Source organism: Rhineura floridana, chromosome 19 (genome assembly GCF_030035675.1).
Source record: "Rhineura floridana isolate rRhiFlo1 chromosome 19, rRhiFlo1.hap2, whole genome shotgun sequence".
In the NCBI taxonomy this organism is placed as follows: Eukaryota; Metazoa; Chordata; class Lepidosauria; order Squamata; family Rhineuridae; genus Rhineura; species Rhineura floridana.
Window position 1 is genome coordinate 3,919,495 of NC_084498.1, and position 17,330 is coordinate 3,936,824.

General features: G+C 46.6%; 1 protein-coding gene across 3 annotated transcripts in view; it reads right to left on the reverse strand.

Annotated features, from left to right (window-relative positions):
* Positions 1 to 5,285: 5,285 nt before the first annotated feature.
* Positions 5,286 to 17,330, reverse strand: part of WSCD2 (WSC domain containing 2) — an 81,927-nt gene continuing 69,882 nt past the window's right edge. For all 3 annotated transcript variants that reach the window (XM_061602701.1, XM_061602702.1, XM_061602700.1), the window contains 2 exons: positions 13,110 to 13,310; positions 5,286 to 5,776 (listed from right to left, as the gene is read on the reverse strand). In XM_061602701.1, coding sequence (XP_061458685.1) covers positions 5,424 to 5,776; positions 13,110 to 13,310 — 554 coding nt within the window. In that variant the 3' untranslated portion in view covers positions 5,286 to 5,423. The remainder of the gene's footprint in view (positions 5,777 to 13,109; positions 13,311 to 17,330) is intronic.

Here is a 17,330-nt window from a genome sequence, read left to right on the forward strand (position 1 = left end):
GTTCACACTCATTGGAATGTTTGCATGCAATAAGGGACAACGTGCATGAAAATGAATATGTTGGTGAAAATAAACAAAAATGCATTATACTGGGAGAATAATGTTTGCGTTAGTCAAAACTGCACACAAAAATGGGTATATTAGAAGAAATGCATCCTAAAATGCTGAATCATTTTATGAGGTTTTTTTCATATATATAAAAAATCTCAAATTGCTGCAGAAATGTGTAGAACTGAATTTCAGATTGGAAAAATGAGAAACTGAGGAACCAAAACTGACTGACCCTTCCGTGCCTAGCTGGCCCTGCGTCAGGTGTGGTGGAGGATGTTCTTCCATCACCAGTGTTGAAGTAAGATTCAGCAGTGTGGCTGGGTTCTGTGCATGGATTTGGGAGGAGGGGTCACCTTCTTTCCTGCACTGAGCAGGGGGTTGGACTTGATGGCCTTATAGGCCCCTTCCAACTCTACTATTCTATGGTTCTTCTTTGCCTTGTGCTGCAAAATGTCTTGGGCCGGCCTCTGCATTTACATGAAGCAGACACGTTAAATGCTCCCATAGGAGTCACTCAAGAGGGGTGGGGGTGGGCTTTGCTTCTGACTGTTATGAAAATAATATGCTCCACTTTTCTTTCATCCCATCTTTTGATATTTGTGTCTTCTGTAAGCTGCCTTGCGGGCCTTGGGCCAAAAGGTGCGGTATAAACAAACAACAACAACAACAACAATAATCATCCCTGTGAGAAGAATAATTTTTCAATGACTGGTATTCCTGAGGCCTTCTCTGCCTTGGCCAGGAAAGAACACTTCTCTCTCTGACAAGAGTGGTGGACCTTTTATTCCGGCTGATACCAGTGCTCAACCAGTGGGCTCTTGATCATTTGGGTTGCCTTTTTTTCCTATTAATAAATGATGGACGCAGGCCTAGAAGGCTTGAAATGTGGATCAGACAAATCCAAAGAGACATCATATCTATGCAGCTGTCAGCCATGAAGGCTATGTAGAACCTCCAAGTTCAGAGGCAATATACCACTGACTACCAGTTGCTGGGGAGTGGCAAAAGCTGCAGAAGGCTATTGCCTTTATTCTCTGTTTGTGGGTTTCCTGGAGGAGTCTGACTGTCTACTCTGAGAAGCAGGAGGCTAGATTAGATGGGCCTTTGGTATGATGCAACAGGGCACTGCCAGTGCTCTTCTACCTGGACCATTGGGTGCCAGGCCTTCTTCCCACTTGCTCTGCCACAAACATGGGTAAGAAACTCCACAAAAGGAACCTGACGACACTACAGAAATATTAAGAAAGTGTTTGTTTAATGGGCGGCATTTGACCTGAGGATTGTTCAGACAGAGTCCGGCAGCTTTGGGGCCACCCCATGAATGAAGAGGAAAGGCAGAAATCATATCATGTTCACCACAACTATTTGGTCTCCAAGAAACAAACAGACATACAAAAAAAGCCCCCAGAAATAACTTTGTTACACAAAGGCTCAAAACCAAACCAAAATACACTCCCCCTTGCCATAGGTTCTCAAAAATACATTCAGGGGCATAGGAGCTCCATTTGACCCTCCTTGGCTAAACATCAACACAAGAAAAGAAAACAGGGAGCAATAAGCAAAGAAACACACCATTGACACACCCACCAGCAGCCCCAAGCAGTGCGAACATTTCATTTGGCAACTGCCCGTGAGTTTCCCTCCATGAAGTCATATAAAAAAATAGATTTCTTTTGCAACGTTCTTCGTTGCAAGAGAAAAATCTTTGCTATCCTCATTTATGGTGGCAAAGAGAGAATTGTGCATCCAAGACTTGAAAGCCAAGTTAACTGGAGATAGAAAAGAAGCCAGATACAATATATGGCTTTTGGGACTACATCCAATAGCAACAGGAGGCATACAGATTGCATTATGTCAGGAATCAGGGCTGGAGGGGCAAAATTCTGGTGTTTCTCCTCCTATCTTCCAATGGTGTTGGGAGGTGCTGTGTCTGAACTTTTGTGGAACCTTGGTTTCCATTCCTGCTCAGCCACAAAGGTCCCTGGTTGTCCCTCACTGCCTCCCCCCTGCCACCAGCAACATGCCTCAGCTTGACACACTTGCAAAGTGATGGAAAGATGAATTGCAAATGTTTTGTTGTTTTGAGATGCCCTATGGAGATGGAGAATAATCATAACCTTGATATGAAAGTCCCAGGCAATCTGTGAGTAGCTGTCAAGAAGCAGAGAGTAATGGGAAGGGAATCGACTGTGTGTATGGGAAATCACCCAGGAACAGCAGTAAGGAAAAAGCTCTCAGTGAGAGTGAAGGGCCATGGTAGGAAAAGCAGTCAGTAGACATCTGCTCTGCTGAATTTCTACCCTTGGAAACGTGGGACTTTCCCGTCAACTGGCAGCCATTGTCCCTTTGCATTCTCTGCAGTCCTCCTGTCTCTTTGCTTTTGACCTCCCCACTCTCAAAAGGCCCTCATTCCAAAGTGGAGCTCTCATTGTGACATTGCACTGTGCATACACATCTGCGAGGTATGAAAATGAGCTGCAAAGGATGCTGGTAGTTTCCTAGATCACTGTGAGTCACTTTTGCCTTGGATCCACCCGACACTTTAACTGGCAACAAGGGCGGAAGGTCTCTTGCCAGAAGCCTGGGGTAGCTTGAGCTTCTGGAATCTACCTTCCCCACATATCTGCTAGGGGTAACTAGGTAGGCCTCTCTCCTGATTCAGCGAAAGTCTCTTCCAGGAGCAGATGTTCTGGTAGCTAAGGCTGGATCAGACAGTTCCCAGGAGGAAAAAAAGTTCCTTCAACAAGAGCCTGAGGCACTCAGGCTAAAGCGTAATGACCTCCCCAATCCACCACCCCCTTTTGTAGGGGGGGAACTCAGCAGGTGCTAGATGAGTCGGTTATCCACTCATTAGCACTTCCCATCTTAGGATTCTTCTCATCACATATAATGAATCCACAGAGGGTGGGTGGCAGCAGACTCCACCCCACGCTGCCTTCTATCGAAGCATGTTTGCAATACGTGGCCATATTTCCATGCATATACATGGGTGTCAGGGCTCCAAGAACACCGAGCAACCTTCTCTTTCAGGGGCCCCAGTTGCATGGAGACCTGCCTGCATACGTCACTTGCATGCATGGATGCACTTTGTGCAGACGTGCATTTCAACAAACAGAGGCAGAGGGACCACAGTTTAGTGATGGATCACCTCCTTTGCCTGTAAAAGGTCCCTGATTTTATCCCCAGGATTTCTAATTGAAACCCTGGAGAGACACTGTCATTCAGAGTAGATCAGCTAATGGGGTGCCCTCCAAATGTTATTGAGCCACAGCTTCCATCACCCCAATACTTCGCCATGCTGGCTATGGCTGATGGGAGGTAAAATCTAACACCACCTGGAGGGCACCATGTTGGCTGTCTTTGCAGAAGACAATACTGGGCTAAGGTGATAAATAAGGCAGATTACCATGTTCTGTGTTTGGAACCTGCCATTTCTTGCTCTCCATGCTTTTCCAGTCCATGTGAAGAGCCCTAAGCCATGAAGAGGGCTTCATGGTCTGGCAAATGCCTCCAATCTCTTCTAATGTGGCAGGCTTTCTGTGCCAGAGTATCATAGATCCGGCTTTAGGACTTTGCGTTGGGAACATTCTCTTGAATATCTGTGAGCATCGCTGAGCCTCACTTCAGCCTGCATCTAGCCTTTGCTGTCAAAATTTTGCAAGTCTCACCTTACCATTTCCTGGAGATGTACGAGGTGAACAGAAAGAACAGAACTTAGGAGAGGCACAGAAGGTCACCCCTCCCCCAATACCTGGTGCCTAAAATCACTAGGAGCCCATCACCTGGCACACTCGCTTCATACGTTTGAATCTGAAAAGTCAAGTGCTGTCCTTGCAAGTGTGAACCAGCTCTTCAGCCACTATAAGTTGCTAGCCTCTCCTAACCTAGTGCCCTCCAGATGTTTTGGACTACAACTCCCATCAGCCCCAGTCAGAAAGGCCATACGATATTGGGCCTGATGGGAGCGTGGCCATGCTGGCTGGGGCTGAGTTGTAGTCTAAAATATCTGGAAGGCATCAGGGTAGTGAAGGTTGCACCAGCTCCTTTGCTTCTCCAGAGCCTTGACCCAGAATTTCCTCAGTTTGTATGCCCTTTAGAAGTCCAGCCAATCTCCTCACGGATTCTGTGCCTCTCCTTTCTCATCCCAGTTTTTTAACACTGAGAGTAACAGATAAGAAATGGATGCATTGTGGCTGAATCAGCTGCACAACTTCAAGGCTGGGTGAACAGATCCTCAACTGGTGTAAGAACTTCAACATGAGCCTAGAATGTCATATGCCAGGGATGTAGAACCTGTGGCTCTCCAGATGTTGCAGGATTACAACTCCCCTCAGGCCCAGCCAGCACGCCCAGTAGTCATGGATGGTGAGAGTCAAAGTCCAACAACATCTGGAGGGCCACAATTTCTGCGTGCATGCCATACATCAGGCCTATGGTCATCAAGTGCAGTGATGGACGTGGAGGTGTGTGAACCAACTCTTGATACCTGGAAGGTGAATGTGTGAATGGTGATGGGCCATTCACATATGCAAAGCATCCCTTGATGCTGGAGGGCTGCCCTACACAGGTAGTTAAGTGGAATTGGAATGAGGTGGTAGAGTGCTAAGAACAGATGGTACCCACTTTTTGGAATATTCTCCATAGAAATTGAAGTCAACAAATAGAAATTGAAGTCAAGAGGAAGATGACTTTTTCTCCCCGAACTGGCTTTTTCAAAAAATTCTCAGGGAGTTGTGTGTTGTATTTTTGTGTGGAAGGAAATTAACAAATAGCATCTTCCAGCTGCACTCTAAAGTGGTATGGTCCACTCTACCTTTTCAGGGTTCTACTGCCCCATTGAGCTGCATTGGTAGACCAGCCTGTAGTCAGCGCGTGCGTGTGCATGTGCGTGCGTGCGTGCGTGTGTATACCAGGCTCAAGTGTACAGTGGTCAAGTGTCAAGAAACTAAGGATGTATGTGTAAGTGTGAACCAGGTCCTCAAAGAAAGACCGACGTCTCAAGGATCATCAAGGCAGCCCAAGTGATGGTTCCACAGCAGTCTGAAGGATCGGGGCACTGCAACCAGCTAGAATGGAGCAAAGGGGAGGCAAAGCTCTTATGAAACAGCAGCAGCAGCAAATATTTAGCTTTGTTTTGCAGGCCTCCCACACATATGTGTTCACTGTGGTCCCCAATGAACAAAGATTGGAGGAGGGTGCAAAGGAGGCCTCTCTCAACAATGACAGATGCTGGCTGCTGTTTGCTCATGCAAGGGGATTCATTAGCAGCAGAAGTGCCACCCACTGGGTGGAAATAGTGACTAGCCAGGTGAAACCAAGCTGCACCTTCCTGGGCACTCCCAGCCCAAAGTTGTCTCCGTCATGTATGGCCATCATCTTGGATAATAGGCCTCTGGTACCCCTGTGAGGTTTCTGAGTTTCAGAGCCGTGTCCACTGTTTTGATGTAGCCATCGATTAGTTTCCTCATCTCGGGAGTGTAGGGGTCGTACTCCAACTTCCTCAGCCCAGATCGCTTAAAGTTCCCATCCTTCTGGCCCTCGACGCACAAGAGACGGTCCTCAAGGACCGCAGTGCCCAGGAGGCTGACCATCCTCTTGAGCTGGACAAAGAGGTCTTGCTTCAGGTCCTCGAAATGTACCACCAGGACACTTTTGCCATACTTCAGCCAGTCTAGAGTGTGTGTCGCCCACCAGGGGGCATAGTTCTTGACAAATTCCGGCCATTCTGAAAGAAGGGAGGGGGAAATCCTGTTAATTAGCAGATGACGTGATCCCAAGCATATTTAGTATCAAGTGCAATTGGACATACGACACACTCCCTTTAGTAACACTGATATCCTTTTTCTTCCAAGGTGGTGTAAAGGAGGGTTTCCAGGTGATCTCTGATCTGACAAGGACCTGCTTAGCTTGAGCCAAGTGCTGGGCTGGCCTAAAACATTTTACTGCCTGAGGCACAGGACAAGATGGCATAAAGAAGCTATCCAGACTGGCACTTGAATCATTTCCAAACTGGTACCCTCCACTGTGCTTGAGGATAACAGGCTAGTTTAGGGGGCACAAAGGAGGCTGCATTGCACACACAGCTAAGTTCACAACCTGCCACTTAACACCTGCCATCTGAGGAACCCACCACACTCTGTTTCATGGTAGCGCTGGCCCTGGCAAAGTGGCTGCATCATGTGCCTTCGAGACGACACCCTTGTAAGCGTGGTTGGGATTGTAGTTTTAATTTCAGCTAGACAACCAGCCTCAGCACCTTGGACAGCTCCTTGAAAGTTCAGACTAAAACCCGGAGCGGATTCCACTGCCCCACTGACATGGAGCCAGCAGCCAGCACTACCCAGAGGGGAAGAGAACAGATCTCTGATCACAGGTCAAGCCCATCTGTCAATCTGTCCTGGGGAAATCTAGCTGGGCATAACACCATGCTGCCCCAAATATTTATTTGCCCATTTATACCAAGAGAGGGGAATATGTGGCCCTCCAGATATTGTTGGGCTCCACATCCCATCAGCCTGACCATTGCCCATGCTGGGTGAGGCTGATGGAAGTTGGAGTCCAATGACATTATTTGTTTGTTTGTTTGTTACATCTATATTTCACTTTTCCTCCAAGGAGCTCAAGGTGGTTTACAAGGTTCTTCCCCTCCTGATTTTATCCTCACAATAATCTTGCGAGGTAGGTTAGGCTAGAGAGATATAGTGACAAGCCCAAGATCACCCAATGAGCTTCATGACTGAGCAGGGATTTGAACAGAGCTTGGAAAAGTTACTTTTTTGAACTACAACTCCCATCAGCCCCAGCCAGCATAGCCACTGGATTGGGCTGATGGGAGCTGTAGTTCAAAAAAGTAACTTTTCCAAGCTCTGGATTTGAACCCTGGTGTCCCAAGTCCCAGTCCAGCACTCTAACCACTACACTACACTGGCTCATCTGGAGTTTGCACACCCGCAATATATAACATCCCTTTCATTAAATAAATATCCCTCAGAGGCATGAAATGTTGACTTTAAAAGCAATCATAAAAACAAATATCAAGAGTGATAGGAAAGGAATGTAATGACCAACAGCCAGAGAGAATTTGGCAGCACAATTAAAATGAACCAAAAGGCTTTCTTCAAAAGCCAAGTTTCAGAACTCACCGAGGGTGAGCAGCAAACTGGCATACAGACTTCTTTGGGGAATGAATTCCACCACCTGACTGCTACTTTCAAAAAGGCCCTGTCTTCAGATGGGCGTGGTGGAGACAATGAACATTTATTCCGTTATTACTCCACTTTAAACAGTCATGGCTTCCCCTCAAAGAATCCTGGGAAGTGTAGTTTGTGAAGCATGCTGAGACCCACTATTTCCCTCACAGACCTGCAATTCCCAGAGTTTCTTGGGGAGAGGGATTGATAGTTAAACCACTCAGGGACTTGTAGCTCTGTGAGGGGAATAGGCCTCCTCATAATTCTCAGCACCCTTCACAAACTACACTTCCCAGGAGTCTTTGGGGGAAGCCATGACTGTTTACAGTGGATGATAGTGGAATAAATGTATGGTGTGAATGTGGCCCAGCTTTTCTGGGCATCTCCCAGGAGGCATTCTCCAAGGACAAGGGACCAGAGCTGACCAACTGGCAGCTTTCAAGGGGAATCCAGGAGTCAAACATTGGGGAGCAGGCCAGGAGTTAGAACCAAAACCGAAGCAAGCAAAGACTATTGTTTCCCAGAGAGAACAGGGCGCCTTTATAACCCTTCTGTCTGGAGTGGAGAGCGAGTGTACTGCAGAGGTCAGAGTGTCAGCCTAGGACCCAGGGAACCTGGGTTCAAATTTCTACTCAGTCATGAAGCTCACTGGGTGACCTTGGGCTACTCTTTCAACCTAACCTACTTCACAGGGTAGTTAGGGGGATAAAATGGGGCGTGGAGGACCATGCATGCCACTAGCCGGTCTGCTTCTGAATACCCTTCCGAAACTGCAGGAGGGGAGAGTGCTCTTTGCACTCAGGTCCTGTTTGCAGGCTTCCTATGGGCATGTGGTTGCCCACTGTCAGAACAGGACGCTGGACTAGATGGATCATTGGCCTGATCTAGAGGGACCCTTCTTATATTCATGACAAAACAACTCAGGTACAACTTGGATGGCCTTTCAAAAGGATTAGACAAATTCATGCAGGGTTAGGCAATCCCCAGCTGTTGGCAACTATGTTCACTGTCAGAGATGCTATGCTTCCGAGTACCAGTTGCTTGAAACCGCAGAAGGAGGGAGCACTTGCTTGCGGGCATCTGGTTGGGCACTGTGAGAACAGGATGCTGGACTCGATGGCCTGCCTGTGGCCTGATCCAGCTGTAGGACTCCACTGGTGTTCTTAATGGGAGGAGGAAGCCACAATGCTGCCCTGTGCTGTGTAAGCCTTTGCGAGAGACCCCACCAGCAACACGTAGGGTCAGGCTAGCGGTCACCCCTCTCCTCCCAGTGTGCAGAGGTAAAGCAGAAATACAGAGATGGAGACGTGGGCTGGATATGGAATCAGAAAGAGGAAAGGTGTGGAAGCAGGAGAGCGGACAGAAAGGGAGGAACGGTTGGGGTGCCCCCCTCCCACGTGCCGAGTGAGGAATTTGGGGGAACAGACAGAACAGCGTGCAGCCCTCTAAATCAGGGCCCAAAGGGGAGAAGGGATTTGGAGAGGGGAGCCCTCGCCCTTTGAGCAAATAAGAAGGCAACAAGACACGGAGATACTGGATTCAGGGTCTGGAACAAAAGGTCCTCGTGGCGAGGCTGTAAAAGGAGAGCAGGGTTAGGAAGAAGGGCGAAAGGCAAGCCTGGGCTAGGGGTCCAGTGATGAAAAAGGGAGCCTGAACTCCTGTATCAATGACCCCTTCCCCACTATGCTTTGAAATAAGAATATAGTGGTGCTCCATGGATCTTCCAGGGAGTGGTGTACAAACACAGCGTGAATATGACAGTCCCCTTCAGTCTCCTTATGGGAGAAATGGGACATAAACAAGCAAATAAATAATAGCCAGCCTCATTGACTGGCATCACTCAAGTACACGTGAACCCTTTTAGAGAGGGATGTTCCAGCTCGCAACTCTGGTGGCTCTTGTACACAAGGCAGCCCTCAGAGAGGATGGGGTTCTCTGCTCCGGTCTGGCCAGCTCCTGGCCCAGGTCCAGCACAGTCCTTGCTCTTGTGGGCAGTGGTTGGAAGTGCCATCTCCTCACGCCTGCCCATCCCTGCCACCATGCACTGGGCATTTGTTAACAAAAGGTCTTCCATGGCTAAGCTCTTTGGGGGATGATTGATACCATTTCGTTAGCAAGCTGTTCTGTTAGTCACAAGGTCTCCGGGTTGGTTAAACACGCTCCCTCACTAATATAAAAAAAACTTCAATTATCCATGAGGGTTCTTGCTAATTGATCCTCACATTAAAATCAGGTGATAAAAGGGATAATGAACCAGATATAATCTCCCAGGATTCTGTCCGGAACTGTGATGGGTTCAGCGCCTTATTATGATGCAGAAAAGGTTCAGACCCTTACCATTTTTGTCTTCGCCTCCTTGAGGAGCAGACAACCTCGCCCACCCCACTAGCCCAGATTAATCTTCTGGAACCGTGTTTTATCCCCCACCCCAAAGAATTATGAAATGGCCTCTCTGTTACATTAAACAGAAACAGGACAATTCACCTTGCATAATCACATCACATAAAACTTTGCTTTGGAACCATTCCAAAGGGTATCGTAAAATTAATGCCATGGAACAAAAACACAGAATTAAAAAAAAAACAAAGTCAAAATCACAGCAACTTTAGCTTGGGGGAGAGTGGAGGAAAAGTTTAACCATGAAGGAGGAAGGGCCATGTTCCATTCTGACCATGGGCCGGGCATACAAGAATGAAAACAAGCCCATGAGATAAGAGCAACAGGGCAGGTTAACAGCGCCAGGTGGGGGCTCCATGTCAGTGCGGCAGTGGAATCCACTCCGGGTTTTAGACCGAACTTTTAAGGATCTTGAAAGTTCAAACTAAAACCAGGAGTGTATTCCACTGCCCCACTGACAGGAAGCCACCAGCTGCCACTGCTGGTTAACTATCGCTGGGGTACGACTGACAGATGGAGCAGCTCAGTAAGAAGCTGTCTAGCTTCTATTTATAAAGTCTGAGTTGCCAATGACGACCAGCCTGGGTTGCATTTCTTTCTGTTGGATGGATGTAGTGCAAGTATAAGGGGCACTATATTTGATTTCAGTAGCAAGCATGTGGAGAAATTCATTAAAAGTTGTGCCTTTTAATGCACAACTCCCAATTTTGCACTTCCCAGTCTAATATGTGAACTGAAACATATCTGTCTTTAAAAATCCCCAGGTTTTGCCACGCAGCTCTCAAACAAACAAACCAACCAACAAAAAACGCTACAAAAAGCCTATTGCTGAGGAAATGCATATAAATAGGCATAATGGTGGGGAAAGACATACAAAATGCATCGTACTAGGAAAAATTGCTTGTATATATTAAGGAAAATTGCATACAAAAATGCATACATTTGGAGAAATGGGTTCAAAAATGGGAATGAAGTTTCATGCTGACTTTTTAAAAAATGCAGAAATTGGGAAAGATGAACTTAAGATCTGAAAAATGAGAAGCAGAAACTGACAGATTTGTCCATCTCTAAGAAAGAGAAAAGAGTTCAGTCGCTGAAGAGGCCACCCTGCCATCTATCTGGCCACATTCTCAGGTGCAGTTGATGGGACACCCCAATGAGGGCACTCTCTATTGGAACTCACCCTCCCATAGCCCTGGTGCCAAAAGCCACTGCCGGCATCCCGATGCTAGCATTTCTTGGCTTACCGCTGACTGCGAAGAAAGACCCTTTGTATGAAGTCAGACCATTGGCCCATCTAGCTTAGAAGGCCTTTTCTAGCTCTACCTGGAGATGCCAAAGGCTGAACCTTTGCATGCAATGTGGGTGCTCTACTACTGAGTCATGGCTTTTGGCCTCTCTTATCTTTAAGGGAGCATTTGCCACCTGTGACATCAGCGATGGGAAACCTTGGGTCCATCCAGCTGTTGTTGGACTCTGGCTACTCCCAAAGGCTCTCTGGAACAAGATGGTTTTCAGAAGCCTCCGGAAAACCATCAGGGAGGGAGTAGAGTGGGCTTCTTGGGGTAGGGTATTCCAAATCTGGGGGCCACAGCTGAAAAGGCTCTCTCCTGCATGCCTGTCAGTCTCACATCTTTCATTCTAGGCATGCAGAGGAGACTAGAGGCAGATGATCTTAGATGCCAGGCAGGTACATATGGGCATAAGCAGTCCCTCTATGTCCCATGCTAGAGTTAAGTTTCACAGTAAGAATTATGGAGAAAGGCATGTCAGTGGTCCTGAGTCTGATTCCAAGGGACAGCTACCATCAGCCCCAGCCAGCATGGCCAATGATCAGGCATGATGGGAGTCCAACAACATCTGGAAAGACACACACTCCTAATCCCTGTGCTAGATCAACTCCCTCCCCCAAATTGGGGAATGGGTTAGCAGCAGGCAGAGGGAATCAGGCATGCAAGCCAAACTGAGGCAAGATCCCAACTTGCCACAGGCTCAGCTGGGCAGGGGTGTGCTCAGAACCTCCAGCATCCCTGCTTTTTATCCTCTTTCATCAGAAGGATTCGGGACTCCTGTAGAAACACAGAAAGGACTCATGTGAAGTGGGGGGTGTTTCTCCTTTCATGCTGTAACAGCAGATTTGGTGAGGTGCATGGGAGAGGTGTGCCCTGCCTTTTAATTCAGATTTTTAAGTGTGCCATGGGAGCCACTAAACGTTTGGGAGCGCCTGCCTCAGACGAGAAGGCTTCGAAGTCCTAGATGGGTTGGGACCATGTTATCTGAAGGATCACCAACACCTGTAGGTGCCTATCTAAGCAGGAAGAGTGGGTTCTGTGACCATGCTCTCTGGCCCATCGCAAGAGCCATGAGGCTGGCAGGCTGAAGGGACAAGACTTTCCCAGGGGTGGCCTCACACCTTTGGCACTCCCTCCCCAGGACAATACCAGGGATATGACCCTCATCAATGCTAGTCTGTAAAAAAACCATTGAAGACACATTTATTTAGGTCTGTATTTAGCTGAATATGCTGCAGTGTGTGTTTGTGTGTGTGTACGCTAGGGATGGGAGATCTGTCAATTTCAGTTCTCAGTTTCTCACTTTTCTAATGTTAAATTCAGTTCTCCACATTTCTGCAGCAATCTACGGGTTTTTTTAAAAAAAATCCTCAGGAAAATTCTCCACCATTCTAGTGCAAATTTTCCCACATAAACACATTTTTGTAGACAGCTTTGACAAAGGTACACATTTTTGCCAGCCATTTCTCATCATATCATGCCTTTTTGCATGTTATTTTCATTCATATATTCATTTTTATGCACACTTTCCCCGAATAAAAGCATTTTTGTAAATATTGTTTAGTTGGCAAATTGCATCCCAAAATTCCAACAAATGCGAATTTCAAAGTATGGCCGTGTTTCGGTTCTCATATTGTTTTGGAAAGTGCAAATTTGATCAACTGAAATGCGAACTTGATTGAAATCCTCACCCATCCCTGGGGTCCGTGTGTGAGAACATAAGAGGAACCTGCAGGATCAGGCCAGGGGCTCATCCAGTCCGCCATGCTGTTCTCACAGGGGCCAACCAGATGCCCACAGGAAGCCCATAAATAGGACCTGAGCGCAAAGAGCATTCTCCCTTCCTGCGGCTTCCAGCAACTGATATTCAGAAGCACACCGCCTCTATGGAGGCAGAGCATAGCCATCTGGCTAGTAGCCATGGATAGCCTTATCCTCCATTAATTTGTCTAATCCTCTCTTAAAGCCTTCCACGTTGGCAGCTATCACCGCCTCTTGCCAGAGCAATTTCTATCATTTAACTATGTGCTGTGTGAAGAAGCACTTCCTCTTGTTTGCCCTGTGTGCGCGTGGTGCATCCATTTTGGAGTCTTGTAAGCCTCCTTCTGAGAATAGCCTGCCCTGAAAGGTAGGTGAATTTTTTTTAAAAAAAATAAGTATTAATAGTGACAGGCAGTACCTTTCCCTTTCCAGTGAGCATGAGAAGCAAACCCAATGTGACCCCCGTATTTCCGGTTGAATTCAGCCATGAGCGCTTTGTAGGGGTTGCGGATCAGCAAGATGGCCGAATCGAATGCCTCGATTTCCTTCTGCCCACTCTCGTGAGTTTTGATGCAGATCGTCCTTCCGCTCCGCCAGTGGTCGCGTTCACCTTTGAACCCTTTTGCCAGGGGAGGGAGAAAGAGTGAAGAATGAACTTGAGAATAAATATGGAAAAATAAAGGAAGGAAGAAAAGAATGAAAGATAACCAAACAAAGGGAAGAGGTGGGGAAACCAGGTAATCATTTCAATTGCATTTGCACACAAATTCCCTCCCTCCTTCACTCCCAAGGGGAAACTTTTTTCTATAATTCCTCATTATGCTCATCCTTACAGGCATATCATATGATACATATGGTCACAAAATAATAGACTGTCCATAGAGTTTTGTATGGTTTTGGGACTTGGCGATTTGTGTTGCCTCCAGCTGTGAATGCAATAAATGGCCACCACTCTGCTGTAACGTCATCCGTTTCCTTCTTTCCTTTAGAGATGCTTGCGATGTTCCTATATTAATGTATATATGGTAAGTGTTGGTTGTTTAGAAGATACATGGTAAGTAGAGTGAAAGAGGAGGGGGAGTGAATGGGCAGTAGAATGCTAGATGATTGGCTGAGTGTTTAAAATGGCTGAACGTATAAAAGGAAGAGTGAGAGTGGAATCTGGGGGGAGAAGAGAACTGAGTGGGTTGTTTGGTGGGGTTTAGAGAGTTGTTTGCCAGGAGGGAGGTGGAGTTCGGATTAGTATTGAGTAAAACCATATGCTTATGTGCCTTAAGAAGAAATCTTGTTAATCTTGTTAGCTTTGTTATCTGTAATAAATACTTAATTTGGTTTACCAAAGGCCTGATCCTTGGCTGGGGTTTCACAGACCAGAAGGGAGGGTAAGGTAATGACCAAGGCTGAAGGGAAACTGTAACAAATGGTGGCAGCGGTGAAGAGAATAACAATACCAGTATTCAGAGTCTCTGGGAATACTAGTATTGGGACGTTACTGGTGGTTGCCTAGCAGGGGGATCTGTTGAGATCTGTGCTAGAGCGGGGAGAGAAACCATAAGAGAGAGCGGTCCGGACTGGTGGAGTCCCTGGTGTTGCCTAGTGACAGGCAGTAGCCACGCGCAGGTAGGAACCTGACAGGGAGAGCCAGGGAAGGACGCATCACATGTGGTGGCAGTAGCGGTGGGATACGAACAACAGAGAATCCAGATACGAACCAAAGAGAGTCCCAAAGACACGTGGTGACAAAGGAGACTACGTCACAGGTGTTGGCTGTAGCAGTGAGATACGAATACTAGACAATCCCTAATAGTTGTGTGGCAAACAGAAATAACAAAACAAGATTACTTGTGAGAGTGACTGGCAAAGAGTGTGTGGCAAAGAGTGAGTGAACTCAAACACCATGGCTGAATACATAAAAATGAAAAGAGAGGAGCTGGTGGAGAAGTGCATAACATTCAATTTACCTCACGAGGGTAAAGGGGTAGATGAATTGAGGGTAGCACTTATAGGATTTGCTACTGCCCAGCAAAAACAACCTGTCAGAGAAGAGACCCCAGAAGGATATTTCAGCAATCCCGCTTATATAGAGTACTTGAGAGAGAAGTTAAGATGGGAGGCTGAGGAAAAAGACAAGCAGAGGGAGTTGGAAGCTGAGAGATTGAGGATGGAAGCTGAGAAGTTGAAGATGGAAACTGAGAGAATGAGAATGGGGTTTGAGGAGAGGGAGAAGCAACAAGCAGTGGATGCCGAATTACAAGTAGAAAAGTTAAAATTTGATAGAGAGAAGTTTCATTCTGATGAAACAAGAAAGGACAGAGATGGAGCAAAAATAAAAATTACTCCAAAGGACTTTGCTGTCTATGAGCCTGGTCAAGATCCTCAAATTTACCTCAGCACCTTTGAAAAAGCAGCTCAGTTGTGGGGGCTACCTGAAGATAAATACATGCAGTATTTATCAAACCTGATTAAAGGGGAATTGGCTGAGGTATACCAATATTTCCCCTCAGACAGGCCCGTCACCTATGCTGAATTCAAAGAAGCAATGTTTAAAAGATTCAGATTGGGGCCTGATTATTTTAGAAAGCTTTTCAGAAACTGCCAGATACAGACAGGGAGGTCTTTCGTGGAGCTGGGGGCAAAACTGATGGACATATTTGGGAAATAGCTGACAAGTGCAAAAGCTCAGTCTGTGGAGGAGGTGAAAAACCTCATGATACTGGATCAATTATACCATCAGTTACCACCAGAAATAAGGCTCCTGGTCAAAGACCGTTCCCCTACATCGGTGCAGGAGGCCACAGAGATGGCGGATCACTTCGCCTCCAACAGAACTGGCTGGGTGGGGAAAACATCAAGAGATTTTAAACCCAGACCATATAACGCTGGCAGAAGGGATGTGGTACCACAGCGAGTGAGTCCTCCAGTAAAATCTGAAGGGCACAGGACACCCCAGAGTGGATCTGTGTACCCTAAAAGTGAGGAGAAATTATGCTACAAATGTGGTAGACCGGGACACCTACGTTTTCAATGTGAGGTTGCCAACCCCATTAGTAATCCTGCTCAGACAAGGGCAGTGAAAACAGAGCCCAAGGCTTTAGAAACAGCGAAAAAGGTTCAGTTCTGCCAGATAAACTGGACAGAAGCAACAGACCTTGATTCAAGTCTGAGAGAGGAAGTGAGTGTACAAGGGGCAAATTATTGGGCATTGCTTGATACTGGTGCCGCTCAGACATTACTGAGGCCAGATTTAATAAAATCTGAGGTAATATTACCTCAGGAAACAGTGACTATCCAAGGAGTGAGGGGTCAACCAGAAAGTTTGCCTGTGGCCCTGGTGGATATGACTTGGAGAGGCCGAGAGGGCCGATATAAAGTAGGCATTAATGCCCAGCAACAAGAACCAGTAATACTGGGAAGGGATGTAATGGGCACCCAAGGAAAGATCTATGTAGTGACCAGACAGCAAATTGGCAGAGAAAAAGAAGCCATATTAAGGGGGGCTGAAACAAACAGGGTGGAATCTGTTAACCAGCCTCAGGTCACCATAGCAACCACTAGCAGGCCTGCTGAAGGAGATAAACTGTATCAGGTGGTCTCTGATACGAAAGAAGCAGAGCAATTCAGGGAAGAGCTGCATAACGATATAAGTTTGAAGCAGATAAAGGAACAAGCTCTGACCCAACAGATTCCTTTCACTGACAAACTGAGGAATCAAGTTGTGTGTGAGGATGGGATTTTATATAGACTGTGGATGCCTGCTGAAAGAAAGGGTGAATGTGAACCAGTGAAACAAATGATGGAAGTAGTGAAAAAGAATTTGAGTCAAGCACAGGAGAAGCAACATTACTGGTATGACAGAACAGCCAGGGAACGTGTGTATGATGTGGGAGATATGGTTATGGCGTTCATACCCAGGAAACATGACAAATTACAGGCTAACTGGGAAGGACCATATACCATCAGAGAAAGGCTTGACACAGTGACGTATGTAATTACCACAGACCAATTAAACAAAAGCAAAGTGGTTCATGTAAATATGTTGAAGCCTTACCATACCAGGGATGCACAGGTGTTGCAAGTTACCTTATTCCCTGAGGGAAGTGGGCCTGAACTTCCAGATTTGGTACAGGAAAGCAAAGACAAAGGAGGGGTAGATCAAGTGGAATGGTCAGAGGAGGTGAAGGAGGAAGTAAAAGAGGAGATTCTGAGAGTTTTGAAAACCTATAGGAATCTCTTTAGCAACAAACCTGGCCAAACCAGTATAGTTATACATTCCATTGATACTGGAGATCATGCCCCAATCAGATCTGTTCCGTACCGTGTGAATGGGAAAGTTTTGAATGAGATCAAAAAGGAGGTGGAAGAGATGCTGGAATTAGGAGTGATCAGGGAATCCATCAGTCCCTGGGCCTCAAGTATTGTCCTGGTTCCGAAAAAAGATGGAACGACAAGGTTTTGCACTGATTATCGGCTAATCAATAAAATTACTGTCCCAGATGCGTATCCTATGCCTAGGGTAGACGCAATGTTAGAGTTATTGGGGGCAGCAACCATTATCTCTACACTAGATCTCTGTAAAGGATTTTGGCAAATGGAACTAGACGAGCAATCCAGAGCCAAAACTGCCTTCAGTACACCAGAT